This window comes from Pteronotus mesoamericanus, unplaced genomic scaffold (genome assembly GCF_021234165.1).
Source record: "Pteronotus mesoamericanus isolate MK-2021 breed Mesoamerican mustached bat unplaced genomic scaffold, CSHL_Meso_final contig_657, whole genome shotgun sequence".
NCBI lineage: Eukaryota > Metazoa > Chordata > Mammalia > Chiroptera > Mormoopidae > Pteronotus > Pteronotus mesoamericanus.
The window spans coordinates 6,462,894-6,486,913 of NW_026555229.1; the positions used below are offsets into that span (position 1 = coordinate 6,462,894).

At 36.4% G+C, this 24,020-nt stretch overlaps 1 protein-coding gene, 1 non-coding gene and 1 pseudogene across 4 annotated transcripts in view; 1 reads left to right on the plus strand and 2 right to left on the minus strand.

Annotated features, from left to right (window-relative positions):
- The window catches only part of NT5C2 (5'-nucleotidase, cytosolic II), a 105,967-nt gene that overhangs the window by 60,494 nt on the left and 21,453 nt on the right, over positions 1 to 24,020 (minus strand). For all 3 annotated transcript variants that reach the window (XM_054581448.1, XM_054581445.1, XM_054581446.1), the window contains exon 2: positions 18,678 to 18,797. In XM_054581448.1, coding sequence (XP_054437423.1) covers positions 18,678 to 18,778 — 101 coding nt within the window. In that variant the 5' untranslated portion in view covers positions 18,779 to 18,797. The remainder of the gene's footprint in view (positions 1 to 18,677; positions 18,798 to 24,020) is intronic.
- LOC129077155 (actin-related protein 2/3 complex subunit 3-like) lies at positions 3,509 to 4,034 on the plus strand (annotated as a pseudogene).
- On the minus strand, positions 18,311 to 18,460 carry LOC129077365 (U12 minor spliceosomal RNA). Its single transcript, XR_008529826.1, has one exon. It is a non-coding gene; the product is annotated as a U12 minor spliceosomal RNA (small nuclear RNA).

Genomic DNA, 24,020 nt, shown 5'->3' on the forward strand with positions numbered 1-24,020 from the left:
CAACTTTATATATTTCTGTATTCCTGAATGTTATACAATAAAAGTTCACTCATATACTACCTAATAAAGTTAAATAATTTTTAAATCATGTTTATTCTATTACAGTTGTCTCAGTTTTTCCCCCTTTGCCCTCCTCCACCCATCCCACCCCATCCCCCTCTCCCACAGTCAATTCCCACTCTGTTGTCCATGTCCTTCATTCATGTTCTTTGTCTAGTTCCTTCTCCTTCTTTCCACCATTGTCCTCCTTCCCCATCCCCTCTGGTCACTTTCAGTCTGCTCCATGTTTCCTTGCCTGTGGATTATTTTGTTCGTTAGTTTATTTTGTTGAATAGATTCCACTTATAGGTGAGATCATATGGTTATTAGTCTTTCACAGACGGGCTTATTTCACTTAGCATAATATTCTCCAGTTCCATCCATGTTGTTGCAAAAGGCAGGAGTTCCTTCTTTCTTTCTTTCTTTTTTTTTTAAAGTAGATTTTATTTGTTTGTTTGTTTAAAATGCCAAGATCCATTATAAAATAGTAAAAAATTTAAATCTATTATAAAGTCTCAGCAATAAAAACATCATGACACCAGCACAGAAATAATCAAGAAGGCCAATGAAATAAAATGAGCATTGTAGAAACAAATGTATATATCTAACAATGTAATATATGATTAAATTGGTATTTCAAATCAATGGGGAAGATAAGGCTTATTCAACAAAGAAGGTGCATGGACCACTATTACTTGAAATAAAACAAATACATAGCCTTATTTCACACATTATACAAAAAATATTCAGGTGAGTTAAAAATCAATATGCAAAATCTAAAGAGTTTTAGGAGAAAATACAAAATAATATTTTTCCTACCCTGAAGTAAGATATTCAAACTCAGAAGCTATAAAGTAAGATATTGACAATATGACCATATTAAACATTTAAGACTATATAGTAATATACATATAAAAACAGTTAAAGGACAAGTAATAGAATAAGAAAGTATTTGTAACACATCTGTAAAAGGGTTAATAGTTTTGTTTTTTTTCTTGGGAGGGGGATTCTACAAACATTTGGGGATTCTACAAACTCTTTATCCAAAAAAATGGATAAAGAATACCAAAGTCATTTAAAGCTTTTTAAAAATAATAGAAATAGGCAAGAAACATACAAAAATAGGTTTAGTTTCAACAAATAATAAAATAACAATTAAAATAACACATTATTGTCACAATCAGATTAAGTATTAAAAATACTGGTAATATCAAGTATTGGTGACTGTGAAAGGAACTGGGCATTTGAAGGCTCTTTTTCTTCATCTTCTTCAAGCAGTCCCTTTAGCATATTTTGCAATGCTGGTTTGGTGGAGGGGTATTCTTTTAGCCTTCTTTTGTCTGGGAAACTCCTTATTTCGCCTTCCATTTTAATTGAGAGCTTTGCTGGGTAGAGCAGTCTTGGTTGCAGGCCTTTGCTTTTCATGACTTGGAGTATTTCTTGCCATTCCCTTCTGGCTTGTAGTGTTTCTGTTGAGAAGTCAGCTGCTAGCCGTATAGGGGTTCCCTTATATGTTACTACCTCTTTCTCCCTTGCTGCCTTTAGAATTCTGTCTTTGTCTTTGATATTTGCCATTTTAATTATGACGTGTCTCGGAGTGGGACTCATTTGATTCCTCTGTGCTTCCTAGACTTGCGTGACTTTTCCTCTCCTCCAATTAGGGAAGTTTTCCATCATTATTTTTTCAAACAGGTTCTCTATCCCTTGCTCCTCCTTTTCTTCTTCTGGTATCCCTATTATGTAGATATTATTACATTTTAGGTTGTCCTACATTTCCCTCAACACCTCTTCATTCTTTTTGAGTCTTCTTTCATTTTTTTGCTCTTTCTGGGAACTTTTTTTCTACCTAATCCTCCAGCTCGCTGATTCAATCCTCTGCTTCATCTCGCCTGCTTTTGATACCTTCTACTGTGTTCTTCAATTCAGAAATTGTATTCTTCATTTTCTCGTCTCTTATTGATAATTTCTATGTCCTTTTTCATGCCAATATAGTTTACAGTAAGTTCCTTGTAGTTTCCCTGAAGTTTTTTGTAGTTTTCTCTGAGCTCACTGAGCTCATTGAGCTTCCTTAGAACCATTATTTTGAACTCAGTATCTGATAGTTTACTTGACTCTATTTCACTTAGTTCTCTTTGTGAGGATTCCTCCTTTCCCTTCAACTAGGGGGTGTCTCTTTGTCTTCTCATTATTTTTTGAGACTCTTCTCTTTTGCTTCTGCTTCTTAAATTGATCTGTCTTGATTTCCTGACTTTGTGGTGTTAACTTCTATGATAGGAGACCGTTGTTTTTTTTCCTCTCTGGATCTGCCTCTGATGATGTCAAATGTTAACCCTGTGTGACCCTGGGCAATCTGTTTTAGACTTCCAGGATTCTACTGTCTGTGGCTGTCTCCTTCTGCTGTTAATCTAGTCACTCTACACTCTGTAGGCCAGCTTAGACACACCACAGGGCAGGGCAGAGTCCCTCCTGGGGGTGGGGTTATTGGGTCCTCTCACACTGCTGCTGCTGCTGCTGCTCAAGGGTGTGGTCGCCTGAGCCAGATGGCTGCTGCCGCATGGGAAATGAGTCAGCACTGGACCCTGCCAGCTACTCTCTCCGTTCTCTCCTCAAAGCCTCCTTCCCCAGTCTCTCCTCAGTCGTCTCTAGCCCACTTTGCCCCATCCTTTGCTGAAACCCAGAGTAAGCGGCTGCAGATAAAAATTTATGTGTTGGCCCCTTAAATGGCTCTTTGCATCTTCAGCCACCTGTCTCTGGCAGAGAGCAACCCTGCCACTTTTCACAACTGGCTGTTATCGGTATACTTTTTGGGCTCTGGTGCTGTGGACTGGAGATTCCCACTTATGGTTTAGACCCCACTCTTCTCAGGGGGATCCATCCAACTGGCCGTTTCAATATCCTGGTGCTGCCGCCTGTGGGCACCCTGCCCTCCTTCTCAAGTCTCTACTACACTCCTTACCAGGTAGGTTGTGCTAAAGCTAGTTTTTCTGTCTGAGGTTATAAGGCTCCTCCCTCACTATTGTTCAGTTGTTTGTTCCAGGTGATTTCTCCACAATTTAATTGTAATTCCAGATTGGTCCTGGGAGGAGGTCAGTGTGACTTCCACTCACTCCTCCGCCATCTTGATTCTCCTTAAACACTTTTTTAAAAATTAAAATTTGGGATCAATGACTGTATTTCTCTCCGCTTCTTGAATTACTCTCCACTTCTTGGGGCTATGGTAGTTATATTCAGAAATGGTTTAACTTCCCAATGAATGTAGTAACAATAAAGTTCTCTTTTTAAAAGCTTTGAAAAGGAGGTGGCTGAAAATACAGCGAGAAATGTATTTCATGTCTTTTGATTCTTAAACCAAAGCTCATTAACTAATATTTAGATCTGCCTACCACACATGCCTGAGCCACCACACCCGAAGTGCCATAGTCTAACCCTATTCTTGTCATACGAACTGAAACTCAAAGAAACTACCAAGATGCCTGTTTACCACTTTTCTCTCATGGACTCTGACACCAGCCTCCTTGGAAACCTAGCACTGTTGCATATCAAAAGTCAATTCAAAGGACCCACTCCTAGGAAAATAAAAAATACAGATATTGTAAAAGAAGCCACCTATTACTTCAAGGCCAATATCTTCTTCACTATGAAATTAAGAATGAAGCTGATAGGATCCTGATATATATAACTACATTGAGTGTCTAAAGAAGCTCCAAAAATGCAATTCCAAAAGCCAAAGTAAGGGAGAAGTGCATATCTTGGGTATCCCTAATTTTACCATTCCTGGAGAGCCTGATTATCCACTTAATACAATTTATGCCAAACCAGCAAACAAACAGGGAGGTGAAATAATGAGGATCTATTTACAACAGCTAAGGCAAGACTAGACTGAGACTATGAGGAAGTTTTTGACCCTCACTCAGAACAATAAACCCAGCAAGTGGAAGACTTGCTCCGTGAAGAGACCATTCATGAACAAGAGTCTTTCAGGACCTGGACAGTAAAGGGAGCCAGGCAGACAGTTTCCATAGCTGAGGGCAGCATTTCACAGATGTATACAGTTACTTCTCTGTATTTCATAAAATTTTATACAGAAGAAAGAAAAAAGTCTTTACTTGAAAAACTATCAAGAATTTGTATGCAAAAGAGAAGAATGAGTTGTCAAAGGTATGATCTGAAATTGTCTGCTATATTAAGCTAGTACTTAATAAGTAATAATAAAGAAATTCCTGACATTTCAAAAAATTAAATATTTGGGGCATTTGAGATCTTGCTTTCCAGCATGTCATATATTTGGCTCCAATAAACCCTCATAAAAATTAAACAAAAAAAAAAGCACATGTTTAATATACGCAAACTATAAAAAGAGACACAATATACTTGAAAAAAAGACTTCCAAATGGAATTCTGAAACTAAAAAATTCTAAAAAACCAAAATTAAAGATGTGATGAATAGATTCAGGTCAGAACCAACTAAAAAGAGAATTAGTGACTTGGTAGTAGGTCAGGAAAAACCTTTTAAAATTTAGGTAGAGAGAAAAAAGATGGAAAATACAAAAGAAAGAACAAGAAAAGAGATGACACAGTACTAAGCCTAACATATGCTTGTTAAGAGTTCAGAAGGAAAGAAGAGAATAGAGCAGGAAAAATATATGAAAGATAATGACTGAGAATTTACAAAACCAATTAAAGATGAGCACAGAATCAAGAACCCCCAAATCCAAAGCAAGATAAATAAAGAGAAATCCAAAGTTTATCATCTACCAATTCTGGGGGAAATATGAGTGAGTCATATACCTCATACACCTTGTGCATGGTTTTGACTTCTTAAAGCAAATTACCAATACATGTATCAAATAATAATGGTATCAAAACAGCATAGTATATAATAATAATGCTATCAAAATAATGCTATGAAAGCAAATTACTAATACATATAATATATAATAATAGTGCTATATAACTTTATTATGGAATAATGTTATATATTATGTTAAACAATTAAGTCAATAAGAATGGGAAAAAAAACACTTAGCTGAATGCAATCAAATGAACATAATCACGCTGCATATGAATACCCTAACAATACTGTATAGAAAAATAACAAGAATTAACTAAACCAAGCACCTAAAACAACAGTATTTGACTATATACCTTTAGTCATTGGTAGCACAGGATAAAAGAATATAAATATTACAAACAAATCATGAAATTTTTTAGGTTTGTCATGGTATGGATCAATCAATTCTGAAACTATATTAGATGTATTATCAGATTGAGCAAATGAGTAATTATGTTGATGTTATTGGGAGCCAGGGTTTTCACATGGAATGGGAGCAGCCAAAAAAAGAAAAAAAAGAAAAAAAAAGAAAAGAAAAGGGAACAATTGGAAGTAAGATTAAAAATATAGATGAACCTTGAAAACATTATGCTAAGTGACAGAAGCCAGATACAAAAATACACACTATGTTAATGTCCAGAACAGGCAATTCCATAAAGGCAGAAGGTAAATTAGTGGTTGCCAGGGATTGGGAGGAAGAGAATGGAGAGTGATTGCTAGTGGGTTTGGAGTTTCTTCAGCAGGTGATGAAAATATTCTGGAATTAGATATACAACTCTGTCAATATACAAAACACCACTAAATGGTTTTTAGTATATTTTATGTTAAGTAGATTACATTGCTATAAAAAATTTTTTTAAATATTTTATTTATTTATTTTTAGAGAGAGGGGAAGGCAGGAAGGAAAAGAGAAACATCAATGTGCATTTGCCTCTCATGCGCCCTCTACTGGAGATCTGGCCTGGAAAGCAGGCATGTGCCCTGACTGGGAATCAAAGGGACTACCCTTTGGTTCGCAGGCCAGCACTCAATCCACTGAGCCACACCAGCCAGGACTAAAAATGTTTTTTACAAAAGCAATGGCTGGGTGGATCAATCGGTTGGCACATTATCCTATACACCAAATAGGCTGTAGGTTCAATGCCTGGTCTAGGTGCATACAGGAGGCAACCGGCCAATGTTTCTCACATCGATGTGTGTGTCTCTCTCTCCCTCCCTCTAAAATCAATAAACATATCCTCAGGGGAGGATTTAAAAACAAAATAAAATTCAAAAATAAAAGAACATATATAAAGACAGACAAATCAATTTTTAAAAAAAGACAACCCAACTGGAAAATCACAGAAGAAAATATCTAAATGCCTAGTTAGACTTCCAGTAAAGTTGGCAGCATAGGCAAACATGGCTCGCCTCCTCACACAACCACATCAAAATTACAACTAAACTATCTAACAACCATCATTCAGGACCATCAGAAATTGAACAGAATGGTAAACCTACAACTATGGAATTAAAGAAACTACATTGAGAGTGGTAGGAGGGGCAGAAACACTGAACAGGCTGGCCCTACATGCATGTGTGGTGGATAAAAATTGGTAGGGATATCTCAGGAGTGAGTGGTCCCGATCCCACACCAGGTCCCCCAGCCCCAGGTTCCAGTGCCAAAATCTCCGTAACTTCTGGCTTCAAACACCAGTGGGGATTGAGGCTGTGGAAGACAGAAACTTCTGGAGTTCCATGCAGTTCTTCTTATAGGGCCAGCAAACAGACCTACTATGACTCATTCCCTTGGAACTCCAGTGCCAGGGCAGCAGACTGAAAAGCATCTGAGACATAGCGGGAGGAAATGAATTGTCCAGCATCAGGGCAAGAGCAGGGGGCAGCTTTCTTCCAGACAGATGGGCTGGCAGGGGCCACTGTTCCTTTTCTGAGATCCTCCCCCACAGAAACAGCAGGCAGGCGCAGTATCTGACACTCCATCAACCTGCCTCACACTGTCTTCCCCACCCTGGTGATTCCCTGAGGCCTTGCTCCATCCAACTTTCAGGACCACCCATGCTTCAGATTTTTCTAAATTCTCTCAAACAAGCAGCATCTGATTTCAGCAAGCCCTGTACCTCTCATTAAGTTGCCCAAGGCCCAGCACTAGTAGCAGAAGGCCTTGGCTCACAGCCTGGCCTCTCCTGGGCACCTCCAAGCCCAGCACAAGTACCAGCCACCTGCAGACCCTTTTGCAGCTAATGCTATGTGACTCTGGACAGAACACAGGCAGTGGCCGACGCTGGATGAACCAACAGCAATCAACGCTCAACTACAAGAGGAGGGTATATACAGCCCACACAGTGAGCGCACCTTGAGTATCCAACCTGAGTAATAGGGCATGCTGTGCCACTGGACCCTACAGAATACCTACTATATTGAGCCATTCTATCAAGCCTGGGAGACTCAGTAGCTCTACCTAATACATAAAAAACACAGGGAGGCTGACAAAATGAGGAGGCAAAGAAACATAGCTCAAATAAAAGGACAGACCAAATCTCCAGAAAAAGAACTAAACAAAATGAGGATAAACAATCTATCAGATGCAGAGTTCAAGACTCTGATTATAAGGATGCTCAAGGAACTTAGTGAGGACTTAACAGCATAAAATAGATCCATGCAAAAACGAAGGATACACTAATTGAAATAAATAACAATTTACAGGGCATCAACAACAGAATAGATAACGCCGAGAATTATATCAGCAGTCTGGAATATAAGGAAGCAAAAGAACAGCCCATCAGAACAAGAAGACAAAAGAATCCAAAAAAATGAGGATAGTGAAAACAGCCTCTTGACAACCTTAGGTATACCAATGTTTGCTTCATAGGAGTGCCAGAAGGAGAAGAGAAAGAACATGAAATTTGAAATCCTTTTGAAAAAATAATGAAAGAAAAATTTTCTAATTTGGTAGAGGAAATAGACATGCAAGTCCAGGAAGCACAGAGAGTTTCAAACAAAATGGACCCCAAGAGGCCCACTCCAAGACACATCATAATTAAAATGCCAAAGGTTAAATGCAAAGAGAGTCTGAAAAGCAGCAACAGAAAAGCAGTTAGTTATCTACAAAGGAGCCCCCATAACACTGTCAGCTGATTTCTCAAAAGAAACTTTGCAGGCTAGAAGGGATCTGCAAAACATTCAAAGAGATGAAAAGCAAGGACCTACAACCAAGGTTACTTTACCCAGCAAAACTATCATTTAGAATGAGAGGACAGATAAAGAACTTTCTGGACACAAGAAAGTTAAAGGAGTTCATCGTCACCAAACCAGTATTATATGAAATGTTAAAGAGTCTTCTTTATGAAGAAGATAGCCTTGGCTGGTGTGGCTCAGTGGATTGAGTGCGGGCCTGTGACCAAAAGGTTGCTGGTATGATTCCCAGTCTAGAACACTTGTCTCGGTCAGGCTGGGGTCCAGGTCCCCAGTAAGGGGAGTGCAAGCAGCAGCCACATATTGATATTTCTCTCTGTCTCTTTCTCCCTCCCTTACCCTCTCTAGAAATAAATAAATAAAATCTTTAAAAAAAAGATAAAAAACATGAACAATAAAATGTCAATACATATGTATCTATCATCAATTGAATCTAAAAAAAACAAAACAATATAAACAAGCAGGACAGAAACAGAATCAGAGACAGAGAGAATGTTTTGATGGTTGCCAAAGAGGGGGGTGGGTGGTCAAGGGGATGGGTGAAAATGGTGAAGATATTAAGAAGTACAAATTGGTAGTTACAAAATAGCCATGGGAATGTAAAGTACAGCATAGGGAACAGAATAGCCAAAGAACATATATGTAGGACTCATGAACATGGATAATAGTGTGGGAATGGTCTGAGGGAGTTTAGAGAGAGGGGCTGGGTGGAATGAAACAAAGAGGGAAAATTTAGGGACAACTATAATAGCATAAACAATAAAATAAAATTTAAAATATGTATGGTTAGTTAATATATAAAGAGGTGTTCAACCTAATTATTCATCAGAAAAATACAAATTAAAATCAAAATTAAAAGCCATTATGTATTCACCAGAATAACTTTTAAACTAAACATGTAATTCAAAAGATACTAATATTAAAGTATTATATTGCTTTAATACATTGCAGACAGAACTGCAAATCAGAGCAACCACCTGGAAAACGATTTTGCAGTATCTACAATACTAAAGCTAAACATGCTTACTCTAAGGCCCAGCAATTATACTCTTAGGTAGAAACCAAGAAAATTGAGTACATATATCCACCAAAAAAATATGTTCAAAAATGTTTATGGCAGCACTATTTTTATTTTAAAGGAAAACTAAACCTTGGGGTGTACATGATTATGGATTTAAACACACTTACAGATTAATTTATTCACTACCACAATCAGGAATCAGAACAGTTCCATCCCCCCAAAAAACTATACTACTCTCCTTTCATAGTCACATTTCCCCTACTCTGATAACTCATAGGACCCACTGATTTGTTCTCCATTACCATAAGTTTGTCTTTGTGAATGTCATATAAGTAGAATCATACAGCATGAAACCCTTTGAGACTGGCTTCTCTAAATCAGCATTATGTCTTTGAAAGTCATCCAAGTTGCTGTGTATCTCAACAGTTACTTTTGCCTGGGTTATGTTTCATTGTATAGAGGTACTATATCTTGTTTATGTATTCACTATTGAAGAATATTTGGGTCATTTCTAACTTGAGGCAATTTTAAGTAAAAATACTATAAACATTATTCAAGTCCTGTTTTTTGTGCAACCATACGTTTTCATTTCTCTAGAGTACATATCTAGGAGCAAGACTTCTAAGTCATATGGTAAATGTCTCTAACATTATAAGAAACTACCAAACTGTTCCACAGAGTGGCTATACTATTTTGCCTTTTACCAGAAATGTAAAAGAGTTTTAGTTGCTTCAAGTGGTAACACTTGGTATTGTCAGTATTTCTTCTACTATAGCCATGATATAGGAATATACACTGTGGTTTTAATTTGCATTCCCTAATGGCTAATGACATTAAACATGTGCTTTTATGCCACACATATGTCCTCTGTAGTAACATGTCAGTCTTTTGTTTATTTCTTCATTGAGTTGTTTTCATATTGTTAAATTTTAGAAGTTCTTTATAAATTCTAGATACAAGTCCTTTACCAGATGTGGAATCTACAAATATTTTCTCAGTCTGTAATAGCTTTATACTTAATAGCTAAAACTTATAAAAAGCCCAAAGGTTCATCAACAGAAGAGCAATAAAACTGTGGTAGACTGATACAATGGAATGCCACAGAGTAACTGAAAAACCAAATCACTGATACACACAAAAACATGAATGAATATATCTATCACTCAGGTATTAGTATGAATAAAAGAAGCCATACACAAGAGTCCCTGAAGGTGAGATATGCCATCCAACTATGAAGAACATTTCCTCAGCCTGTTTATTATAGGATTTCATTAAATCAAAGACCAGTTATCTTTTACTCTCTTTCTTCCTTACTGCCACCACTGCTGCCACCACCCCTACCGCCATCACTGCTCTTCCTTTTCATTTTACTTCTAGGTATACTGTTTTTTGGAAAAAAATATAGAGGGAATGGTGACAGAAACAAATTCATAATTTTTTAGAATCCAGTATCTTCTTTTGAACAACAAAGTTTAGAGAATCTGTATTCTATAAAGTGGTGCAATCCCTCATCACTGGCAATCACAACTCTGTTCTCAATCTTCTTGAAATTTTGTCATTTCAAGAATGTTATAACATGAAATCATACAGTATATAACCTTTTGAGATTGGATTTATAATTCAATATAATTTTCTTGAGATATATCAAGCCTTTCTGTATCAATAGTTCATTTCTTTTTATTACTATATAGTATTCCATAGATGTTCTGGATGAAATAAACAGCCTAAAAAAAACTTACTGGTCATTGAATCCTCATCTTGTCACTCCCTAGAATAGTGATTTTCAACCAGCATGCTGCAAGAATTTTTAGAACATGCAATGCCAGACTGCTTTTCCCTTAGACTGTCAAAAAAATGACAACTGCAAATGCAACAATAGCCATCCGATGTGACTAAATAAAAATTATACCTATTTTTTTTGTCAGATCAGCAAAAATATATACTTTTTGGTGTGCTACAAAATTTTAGTAATTAGTTTATATGTGCCAAGAGATGAAAGAGGTTGAAAATCACTGCCCTAGAAATATGAAACACTGAGTGGCTTCCAGCAAAGATGGAGGCATAGGTAGATACACTTTGCCTCCTCGTACAACCAGAAGAAGGACAACAGCAAATATAAAAATAAAACCCAATCAGAACTGCCAGAAAATGGAACTGTATGGAAGTCTGACACCCCAAGAGTTAAAGAAGAAACATTCATCCAGACTGGTAGAAGGGGCAGGGACAGGCAGCTGGGGTGAAGAGGACGCAAGGCAAGGTAGTGGCTGAAGGACCAGGCTAGGCAGTGGGCCAGGGTTCCAGCGCGGGGAAAGGAAGGCCTCAAACCCTCTGGCTGTAAAAATCTGTGGGGGACGTGGCAGCAGGAGAAGCTCATTGCCACGAGAAAAGTTCGTTGGAGAGACCCATAGGGTCCTAGAACGTACACAAACCCACCCACCCAGGAATCGGCACCAAAAGGGCCCAATCTGCTTGTGGGTAGCGGGACAAGTGACTGAAAGCTGGCCAAGAGCCGAGCAAGCAGCATTCATTGTTCCCTCTGACCCCTCCCCCACACGCAGCACCACAATGTAGCGACATGGGTTGCCCAGCCCTGACAAAAACCTAAGGCTCTGCCCCTTCCAACGTAACAGGTGTGCCGAGACAAAGAAATATGGCCCAAATGAAAGAACAGATCAAAACTCCCCCAAAAACACAATAAGCGATTAAGAGATAGCCAACCTATCAGATCCAGAGTTCAAAACACTGGTAATCGGGATGCTCACAGAAATGGTTGAGTATGGTTGCAAAATGGAGGAAAAAGTGAAGGCTATGCAAAGGGAAATAAAAATACACAGGGAACCAACAGGGAAGGAAACCGGGACTCAAATCAACGATTCGGAGCAGAAGGAAGAGATAAACATTCAATCAGAACAGAATGAAGAAACAAGAATTCAAAAAGGTGAGAAGAGGCTTAGGATCCTCCAGGACAACTTTAAACGTTCCAACATCTGAATCACAGGGTTGCCAGAAGGAGAGGAGGAAGAGCAAGAAATTGAAAACTTCTTTGAAAAAATGATGAAGGAGACTGTCCCCAATCTGGCCAAGGAAACAGACTTCCAGGAAGTCCAGGAGGCTCAGGGAGTCCCAAAGAAGTTGGACCCAAGGAAGCACACACCAAGACACGGCATAACTACATTACCCAAGATTAAAGATAAGGAGAGAATCTTAAAAACAGCAAGAGAAAAGCAGACAGTCACCTACAAAGGAGTTCCCACAAGACTATCAGTTGATTTCTCAAAAGAAATCTTGCAGGCAAGAAGGGGCTGGCAAGAAGTATTCAAAGTTATGAAAGGCAAGGACCTGCACCCAAGATTACTCTATCCAGCAAAACTGTCATTTAGAATGGAAGGGCAGAAAAAGTGCTTCCCAGATAAGGTCAAGTTAAAGGAGTTCATCATCACCACGCCCTTATTATATGAAATAATAAAGGGACTTCTCTAAGAAGAAGATCAAAAACTATGAACTGTAAAGTGACAGACTCACAACAATCAATAACTGAACCTAAAAACAAAAACAAAAACATAAACTAAGCAAACAACTAGAACAGGAATAGAATCGCAGAAATGGAGATCAGAGGAAAGGGGGAAAGGGGAGAATGGGGAAAAAGGTACAGGGAATAAGAAGCATAAATAGTAGGTACAAAATAGGGAGAGGTTAAGGATAGCATAGGAAATAGAGAAGCCTGAGAACTTATATGTACGACCCATGGACATGAACTAAGGGGGTGAGGAGGTAGGGGGCAATGCTGGTGGAAGGAGGGGAATAAAGGGAAGAAAAAAATGTGACAACTGTAATAGCATAATCAATAAAATATATAAAAAATAAAAATATATGAAATACTAATCAAAACATCAGAATACTATACTAACAAAAAATTTTTAACAGAGTTCTAATACTCTACCTCTCTCTTATTCTGACAAAATACATGCCATCTGTACATCATTTAAGAAACAAGCCTCCTGCCCTGACGAGTGTGGCTCAGTGGGTTGGGTGTTGTCTCACAAACTGAAAGGCTGCGGGTTTGATTCCCAGTCAAAGGACATGCCTAGTTTGCGGGTCAGGTCCCCAGTTGGGGGTGTGTAAGAGGCAACCAATGGATGTTTCTCTCCCTCCTTTCTCTTCTCTGTAAAAATAAATTAAAGTGTGTGTGTGTGTGTGTGTGTGTGTGTGTGAGAGAGAGAGAGAGAGAGAGAGAGAGAGAGAGAGAGAGAGAGAGAGAGATGGCTCTTTGGCTTTCCTGAGAACCTATATTTCCTGTGTGATTCTGAATTTATAAAATGTCTATTGAAATTTTAACAACTTACCCATTTGAATATTTGTACTCATACTAAAAAATAGGTTAATTAAACTTGGTGAATAACACAACTAAAAAGCTAAATGATATTCATGTGACATCTGTAAGTGGTTAAGAGAAAAATAAAATTAATCAAACTAGCAGTCCCTGTCTGCATAAAACCTAATGCCTGCTTTTAATTTGAGGTTAAAAAAATCATTGTGATGGGGGGTAGGCAGAGACAAATGTATTTGGAAAAAATAAAGAAGAAAAAAAAATCATCAATATTTCTAGTTCTACTAGTGTGTCAAGCTACAGGTTCTACAAAATAATTTTTATACTACTATACAAATTCCTTTCTATTCCTTAAGCATATACAATAATTTATTTTTATTGGAGAAGAAACTATAGATCAACAGGTGTAGATAAAGATGGCATGGCTTTGGAGACCTAAATTTCAATTAAAAATGATTTCAGATAAATAAATATACAGGAGCCTTGTTTCTTAAATATACAAAGAACCTTAAATATAAAGTGATTGCAATTTCTTTTAAAATAAGGCAAAAGACTAATAAAGCAAAAATTCACAAGCCAAATTACTATCAAATTTCAGTTCAACATCATTTTAAAAACCCACTTCTGAATTCATAAACTGTTTTCACAAAGAAAGAGCAAACTCACTTATAGAAATTCTTCTATATGGGAATCATCGAAACTTTAAAAGGGTAAAACCAAATACCTGACTTCAGCATCGTGGACACAGTTAACGTGGAAAGCAGATGAAAAATGAAATTGTTCCATTCTTGGATTTGGTAGATAAAAATTCTGATCTGTACTGATCACTGTTAGAATGTAGGTGTTAAACAAGGAACTGTTTAAGAGGTCTAATCTCTCCTATTCAAGCCACTGTAAGATCTGAGTAGCTCAGCCTATCCTCTGACCATATAGCAAAACATATTTCAATGAAGGGTTTGGCCTGATGAGTAACCAGCCTAGAAGACTCAACAACCATAATAAGAAAATGGAAGACAGTCATACATTTTGAAGGCTAGTTTCTTAATTATGACACATGACCAAACTTTCTATATTGAAATTTAGAAAACTAATATTAAGCAAGAAAAAAGCTGGAAGTTAGATGTTTATTTACTTAACTCAAAATATTTAGCTTCTAAAAGTGAATTCTAAGGCATCACATACAATGTATAGTTTATGATAAATGTTTGTAAGAGTCTACCTAAATGAGCCAGTGATAAATTATTATCTCCAATAAATGTCTTTAATAAAAAGCCCTGGAAACAGAATACTCTACAAATTGACTTAACTAGAAAATTCAAATAAATGTCTTGTAAGTGGTTTCTATTTAAAATTTTTAATTAACAAAAGCAAATACCTAAGAGTTCAAAAACCCATTTTTATATTAAAATGAAATTTTGTAATATGCTACAAAGAATGAAACTTGAGAACAATAAAATAAGTCAGTGAAATAAGCCAGTCACAAAAAAAACAAACACTGTATGATTCCACTTATATGAAGTACTTTGAATGATCAAAAGCATAAAGACAAAGTCTAATGGTGGGTGTCTGCCAGGGGCAGAAGGAGGGGAGAAAGGGGAGTTATTGTTTTATAGGTATAAAGTTCCAATTTTACAAAATGAAAAAAGTTACAAGGATGCACAATGTGGATGTACATTTTAAGTGATTGGTGATCCAATCACTTAAAAATGGTGAAGATGGTAAATTTTATGCTGTGTATACTTTACTACTATAAAAAAAGAAAAGTTTTCAATGACCTAAAAATTCAAACCCAAGAAGATGCTGTTTCTATTTTTTTCAGACTGCATTAACTATATGAAGAATGTTGGGTGTTGAACCTGTCTAAAACCTTCCAGGAAATATCATTCCAAATGAGTCAGAAGTACACTCAGGCTATGACATTAAAAACAATTAGAACACCTGATGTTTACCAGATGATCTCTCTTCATTGCATAATTCTAACCCTTTTTTCCACTAATGTTACATCATAACCAAATGTATACCTTGTAGCATAAAGACAAAGCAAATAATTAAACAGAAAGTATAAAACACCTCTATCCATATAAATCTGTTCCAAATGCATGTTATATGTTTTATTTATATAGACACTTATGAATACTATTTTACACTTTAATTCCCATGCATATCCAACAACATGTCTCACACATTGCAGAGAATCATTGGCACCACTGACTGATTTTGAGTCTTCACTTTGATGGGAACCTGAAATGTTTCTACCTTTTCAGAGTTTAAGGAAAAACAGCAGCATAAACATCTAGAAATGCTATAGTCAGCAGATGTTTCTATTTGATAGCATTAGATCAATTTGTTATGAAATACCCTACTTCCTTTGAATAAACATACCCTAGAGAATTGTCATGAGGGTTGAAATCATGACCTGCTGGGCCAGTGACTAGGAGTTAGTTCAGTAAATCCTTGCAGATGAGTTGATTAAAGACTCTAACATGTGCCCTGGCAAGCTAGCTCAGTTGGTTAGAGCATCATCCTAATATGCCAAGGTTGCAGGTCAACTCCCCAGTCCAGGGACATACAAGAACTAACCAATGAATGTATAACTAAGTGGAATAACAAATCTCTCTCTCTCTCTCTCTCTTCCTCTCTCTTTGCCTCTCTCTACAATCAATAAATAAAAATTTAAAAAGACTCTAACATATCATAAGCTCCCAAGTAAGCAATTACTAAGTTCAAAGCAAGAAACATTTATTGAGCAAAGAGTTTTTAAAGTTGGAAGAAACCTTAGAGATCTTTCTATTTAATCCCAACTGTTTACAGATGAAGAAACCACCACTCAGAGTGGCAAAATGGCCTCCCCAGGATTAAAATATCTTAACTTGAACCCAACTCTTCTTACTCTGACTCCAGTTGTTTACTTCTCTTACATTGTTTAGAACTAATTTCAGAGACAGTGTTATAATCTAGTGTATTTATATCTGACTTACACATTTACATTTTTAAAGTAGGTTAAATCAGTTGTGTGCATTTCCTAGATCTTGATTAAAATTATGTACAAAAACTCAATATAAATTAAATCTTCTGGTTCCTTGAAGCATACTACTAGGATAAATACAGCTTATTTTTCTTTCTCTTGGTGTATCTGCACCATTAAGTGAATAAAACAGAAAACTGGGAGCCATAAAAGAAAATAAAGGAGTACACTGCCGATAGCAGGATCGTCTGGAGCTTCTACCTTGTCAAGACAGAGATTTGCTGTCAACACACATGTTTAATTTAGGTCACATTCTTGAGCTCCAGGAGTATGTGAAGTATAAATATTCGTTGGATGAAGCTGATGAAAAATGATGACTTCCACTACATGAAGCTGTTGTTCAACCCATTCAGCAAATACTTGAGATTGTTTTGAATGGTAAGAAAACATAAAATCCCTTTAACCAAACCAAATCAAGAATGTAGAAGTTATGAGCATTCCCAAAGAACATAACAAGCAAAAGAGAAAAGCAGAAAAGATTATTTGAAATTTGGAAAAAAAAAATACACATGTTCTAAATTCAAGAGTACAAAAATCAGCTCATTTTGGGAGGTTCAGAGTTTACCATTTGCATCCTCCCAAGAATGTGACACAGGTTAGTAGGAAGGTTACCATGAAAAGTGATAAAAATTTTTATATATCGCAAATTAATTGATTTAAATACAAAGCTTTCTACTTTTGCAAGTTGGTTTTTAATTTTTCATCTTGAACTATCTCTTGACGTAAGTTTTCAAAGATTATTATGCAGTGTAAGTAGTACTTGCAATATTTGTTCTTATATTACATTTTTTATAATGTAAACATTAATAGTTTGGTAAGTAAAATTTTTAAAAAGCCACATAGTAAATGACCTACCATCAAGTAAATGTCACCAATCTACTTTAAATGCCAACTATTAATACAATAATTAACTTTCACAATCATTTGATAACAAATAATTACTCTCTTCAAAATATTAATTCTTCTGAAATACTAAAACGTTACCTAATTCTGACGTAGCTTTGTACGCACCAAAGAACAGAATCAGAATTATTTTTTGGTCAGAATTATTTTAAGTCACCTGTATAATACATTAGACATCTTTCTAGCAAGATTTTAAAAATAGTATTTCCTCTTTCCTCCCAGGGGTGTCCAACCTGTGGCCCAAGGGCCGCATGCAGTCCAGGATGGCTGTGAATGCAGCCCAACACAAAATTGCAAAATTTCCTTAAAATACTATGAGATTTTTTTGTGATTACGTGTTGCAATGTATCTTATGTGTGGCCCAAGACAACTCTTCTTCTTTGAGTGTGGCGCAGAGACACCAAAAGGCCGGACATCCCTGAGTCTAGCCCCAAAACAGATTAAGTAATCATGAGTTGTTGCAGACTTCCTGGAGTTCTCATACAACTTTTTAGCACTACCAATACACCAAGCATTTCTACTTATTCCTGGTTTCCTTAAAATGGGAAGCAGACGTAGTTCTAGTAGGACCCAGATCTTTCTACCCTATAATTTCACAGAAAGTATAAACTTGTAATTTCTATCTAAAAACAAATGATTCTTAAATGCAGTACCTACTTCCAAGTATCTAAGCTAGTTAAGATTTAGGTAGAAGCAGCTATTTAATTGAATCTATTAAAAGTGGTAAATAAATCAAAAATATATTTTCAACATCTAAAGGAAAAATAATTTGGGAAAATGTTTAAAGTCTTAATATAAGAAAACACCACTAATACCCAGAATTACCCACACTCAATCTAACACACAGTAGCTAGCAGACACAATTGTAAAAATCTACTTAAAAATTATAATTAGTTTGTGGTAAATGTCAATTAAGAATTTCATTCTTTTTTTTTTTTTTCCTTTCCTGTCTGCTTTTTAAGCATAAGGGGACGGGCAGATGGCAACTCCCAGGCATCCCGCAAAGTAGGCGAGTCACCTTAGGGGCAACCTTTACCTGCTCAAAAATCTGTCTCACATTAGCAGTGAGGATTCAGGCGTCACCCCAAATTGTTATTCTCCTTACTCATAAGTTTAAGGCATAAGAATTTCATTCTTATTAGGGTGTGATTTTCTAGCTAGCAGCTGAAGACTCTCTGCTATTAAGGATACCTCTGGTAGACTCTGGACTAGATTTGAACCATAAACTTGCTATATAATCTAAATTACCTAACTTGTCTGTACATTAATTTCATCATCTGTAAAATGACAATAGTATGTGCTCACTTTATATAGTTGTTTTTGAATACAAATTACTTACCGATGATAGGCTTCTCGCCGATATTTTTTCAGGGCCTGTTTATCCATGTTAGCAGGCAGATCTGCTGCATTCTGTAACCGATCACTCCAGGAGGTTGTCATTTTAATTGTATGCTGAAATCTAGAAAAGAAAATCACTACTGTAATTTAATAGCTTAATACTGGTACCTGTATGTTAATAATTGACTTTTTGAAAAATTAGAAAAACACTAACTTGCAAATGCCTGATATAATTATCTATTTAAATACTGAATGTGGTAAATATACTAAAAAATATACTGACACATCTAAACTATAGAAATTTAGGAAATTGTTTCATATAATTTCTATCCAGAAAGATCATATACATCATTTCAAAATTATAAAACATAACTATAATCCTAAATTCTAGAAAAGGGACTGAGACTACAGATTTATGGAAATATATAATTTTCAGTTAACATGTTTCAAAATGTATAAACAATTTTTAAATCCTGATCAACATATAAGCTCAATCAGTGGTAAGTAATGAATTGTGTTGATTTTTAATTTTATCATACTTTTGTATTTTTATATAAAAATTATTTTTCCTGGTATAAAAGATTATGGACTAGAAGAAATAAACTAAAACATTTTATCTCATTAGCAAACATCTAAATGAGATGAGCAGCTAAATGTCTACCTTAAATACTTTTAACACTAGACACTGTTCTAGGTTTCATTTCTATTTTTTTAGATTTTCATCTGTAAATAGTTTTAAATAAGGATGAAAAATATCCTTTTAAAGATAAAAATTCAAAACATTTTATTAAAGTACCAATGTGTGTCAAAACAGACTCATAGATACCAAGTTGCCAGATGGAAGGAGGGTTAGGGAGCAGCTGAAAATGAGGAAGGGATTAAGCAGGACAAATGAACAATTATAAAACAGTTATGAGGATGTAAAGTATGACACAGGGAATATACAGTCAATAATATTGTAATAACTATATATGGTGCCAGGTGGACACTAGCTTATCCAGGAGAATCACTCTGTAAGTTACAAATGTCTAACCACAATGCAATACACCTGAAACTAACAGACTATTGAATGTTACCTATAATTGAGAAAAGTTAAAATACCAATGGATGTAAAAACATCTACAATCTAATTTTTTTCCAATTTTGAAAATGCTAACCATTTATGACATTAAGTCAATTTTTAAATAAACCACCTTTGTAGCTTTTGAAATAATTTATTGAGGCAAAATTCTTATAAGAAAATTAATTATTTGAAAGTAAGTCACGGGCATTTAGTATATTATGTTTTGCAACTACCACCTCTATCAACTTCCAAAATAGTTCCATCACTACAAAGTAAAACCCCTTACCTATTAAGAAGTTTCTTCTAATTTCCCCTAACCCCCAGCCCCTGGCAACCACCATTCTGGATTCTGCCTCTATGGATTTATCTATTCTGGAAATTTCACATAAATAGAATCAAACAACATGTAACCTTTTGTATCAACCTTCTTCCACTTTATATATTTTCAAGTGTCATCCACATTGTACTATGTCTCAATTTCATTCCTTTTTATGACTGAATAAATATTCTTCTATATATACCACAATTTGTTTATCCATTCTTCTGTTAATGGACATTTGGACTATTTCCATCTTTTTGGCTATTATAAATAGAGCTGCTATGAGCATGTATATATAATGTATTTGCTTGAATATCAGTTTTCAATTCTTTTGGATATACTCATATACTGTAGTATTTTGTAAGTGATTCAGATTTTCCAAACAGTGTTTACAGAATAAAAGCACTGGTACTTACAAAAGAGCCTAGGTGAAATCTCATTCAACAATAAAATTACCTTGAGAAGTTATTTGCTAGATTATTAAAAATTAATCTAAATACACTGAAGGTCTTTTATTTAAAAAAAAATTCATGTAGCAAATCTAGACTATTCTGTCAACCAAAAAAGGAGAACTTTTTAAAGCAGAGTGTTACAACTGAACTTCAATGATTTATTTTATTGATTATGCTATTATAATTGTCCCATTTTTTTTCTCCCTTTTATTCCCTTCCACTTACATCTTACCCACCAGCATTACCACCCTACCTTAGTTCATATCCATGGGTCACACATATAAGTTCTTTGGCTTCTCCATTTCCTATACTATTCTCAACCTCCTGCTGTCTATTTTGTACCTACCATTTATGTTTCTTATTCGCTGTACCTCTTTCCCCATTCTCACCACACCTCTCCCCACTATTAATCCTCCATGTGATCTCCATTGCTGCGATTCTATTCCTGTTCTAGTTGTTTGCTTAGTTTATGTTTTTGTTTTTGTTTTTAGGTTCAGTTATTGATTGTTGTGAGTCTGTCACTTTACAGTTCATAGTTTTTGATCTTCTTCTTAGAGAAGTCCCTTTATTATTTCATATAATAAGGGCGTGGTGATGATGAACTCCTTTAACTTGACCTTATCTGGGAAGCACTTTTTCTGCCCTTCCATTCTAAATGACAGTTTTGCTGGATAGAGTAATCTTGGGTGCAGGTCCTTGCCTTTCATAACTTTGAATACTTCTTGCCAGCCCCTTCTTGCCTGCAAGATTTCTTTTGAGAAATCAACTGATAGTCTTGTGGGAACTCCTTTGTAGGTGACTGTCTGCTTTTCTCTTGCTGTTTTTAAGATTCTCTCCTTATCTTTAATCTTGGGTAATGTAGTTATGCCGTGTCTTGGTGTGTGCTTCCTTGGGTCCAACTTCTTTGGGACTCCCTGAGCCTCCTGGACTTCCTGGAAGTCTGTTTCCTTGGCCAGATTGGGGACAGTCTCCTTCATCATTTTTTCAAAGAAGTTTTCAATTTCTTGCTCTTCCTCCTCTCCTTCTGGCAACCCTGTGATTCAGATGTTGGAACGTTTAAAGTTGTCCTGGAGGATCCTAAGCCTCTTCTCACCTTTTTGAATTCTTGTTTCTTCATTCTGTTCTGATTGAATGTTTATCTCTTCCTTCTGCTCCGAATCGTTGATTTGAGTCCCGGTTTCCTTCCCTGTTGGTTCCCTGTGTATTTTTATTTCACTTTGCATAGCCTTCACTTTTTCCTCCATTTTGCAACCATACTCAACCATTTCTGTGAGCATCCCGATTACCAGTGTTTTGAACTCTGGATCTGATAGGTTGGCTATCTCTTAATCGCTTATTGTGTTTTGGGGGGAGTTTTGATCTGTTCTTTCATTTGGGCCATATTTCTTTGTCTCGGCACACCTGTTACATTGGAAGGGGCAGAGCCTTAGGTTTTTGTCAGGGCTGGGCAACCCATGTCGCTACATTGTGGTGCTGCGTGTGGGGGGAGGGGTCAGAGGGAACAATGAATGCTGCTTGCTCGGCTCTTGGCCAGCTTTCAGTCACTTGTCCCGCTACCCACAAGCAGATTGGGCCCTTTTGGTGCCGATTCCTGGGTGGGTGGGTTTGTGTACGTTCTAGGACCCTATGGGTCTCTCCAACGAACTTTTCTCGTGGCAATGAGCTTCTCCTGCTGCCACGTCCCCCACAGATTTTTACAGCCAGAGGGTTTGAGGCCTTCCTTTCCCCGCGCTGGAACCCTGGCCCACTGCCTAGCCTGGTCCTTCAGCCACTACCTTGCCTTGCGTCCTCTTCGCCCCAGCTGCCTGTCCCTGCCCCTTCTACCAGTCTGGATGAATGTTTCTTCTTTAACTCTTGGGGTGTCAGACTTCCATACAGTTCCATTTTCTGGCAGTTCTGATTGGGTTTTATTTTTATATTTGCTGTTGTCCTTCTTCTGGTTGTACGAGGAGGCAAAGTGTATCTACCTATGCCTCCATCTTGGCCGGAAGTCAGCAGTTTAATGATTTTTTTTCATTTATGGTGTGGGTGGGAGAGTGAACCAGGACTATTCTCTTACAGAAGTTTAAATAAGACTCAGAAGTGAAATTTGTATTCTATGACAAATAATGAGATCCCATAATAATCATGCCATTAAAGGAAGACTCTAACCTGAGTTCTACAGAAATTATAGTAAATAAAATAATGCACAGAAAATAAAATTTGGTTATTTATTGTTAACGCCTTAGGCACATTCAAATTTTCAAAAATCTCCAACAGTATCACAGAAGTAGACCTCTTACTTTTTGTTTTTAAAAAACAGGAGATCTGCTCTAGGTGGTGTGGCTCAGTAGACTGAGCGTCAGCCTATGAACTAAAAGCTCGTTGGTTCGATTACTGGTCAGGGTTACTGGCTGGTCCCCAGTTGAGAGCACATAAGAGGCAACCAGTCAATGTTTCTCTCACATCAATGTTCCTCTCCCTTCCTCCCTCTCTCTCCTCTCTAAGAATAGAGCCTTTAAAAAAATAAAACAAATAAAAATTAGAAGATCTGCAAAGGGTAAACTCTCTAATCTTATTTGCATATTGATTAGTACACATGTGGTAAGGAAACCAACTGAGGCCTGAAGGAAAACCAGCCAAAGGTTTAAAGGGAACAATCTCTGAAGCTCACACAGGCTTGGTATAGTTTCTGTCCAATCACCCAAGAACTATTTATACAGTATTAAGTAGTTGGAATGGTTTTGAAACTATAGTAGGGCAAAATTATCTAGACTAAAACACTGTTCTAGTCCTGCCTATCAAAGGTTAAAAGACCCAAAAGGATCAAACTGCTTCCAAGTAACTTACCATGACAGAAAACAGCTCAAGAAGATTCGCATAAACACAAAAATATTTAGGATCCAAGAAGGTAAAATTTATAAAATTGGCAGCATTCAAAGAAAGAGAAAATGTGATCCACAATGAGAAATAAACCCATATGTGACACAAATGATAGAATACTCAGTTATTATAATTGAATAACATAAAATATTAATTCAAATAATATGAAGACTGAAAATGTTAAGTACAAACATGAAAAATAAAAAAAAAGAGACCCAATTCCAACATCTAGAAATGATAAACACAATATCTGAAGAAAAATACTTTAGATAGAATCAAGGGCAGATTAAACATTAGAGATCAGTGAACTTGAAAGCAAAGCAATAGAAACTATTGAAACTAAAATAGAAAAAAGATTAAAAGAAATTAACAGATCATCGGTAAGCGATACAATGGTTTTAAGCAGCTTAATATACATGTAATTGGAGGCCATAAAGGAAGAGAAAAGAAGACAAAAAAAATTTAAAGAAATAGTGGGTAAAAAATAACCAAATCTAATGAAAACTATAAATCCACAGGTCCAAGAAAACTCAGCAAACTCCAGCACAAGAAACAAGAGAATTACACCAAGGCACATTGTAGGGTAAGTGAGACATACAATATGGCTCCAGCAGTAAAGGCGCATGGGATGTTGGATTCCATTTGACC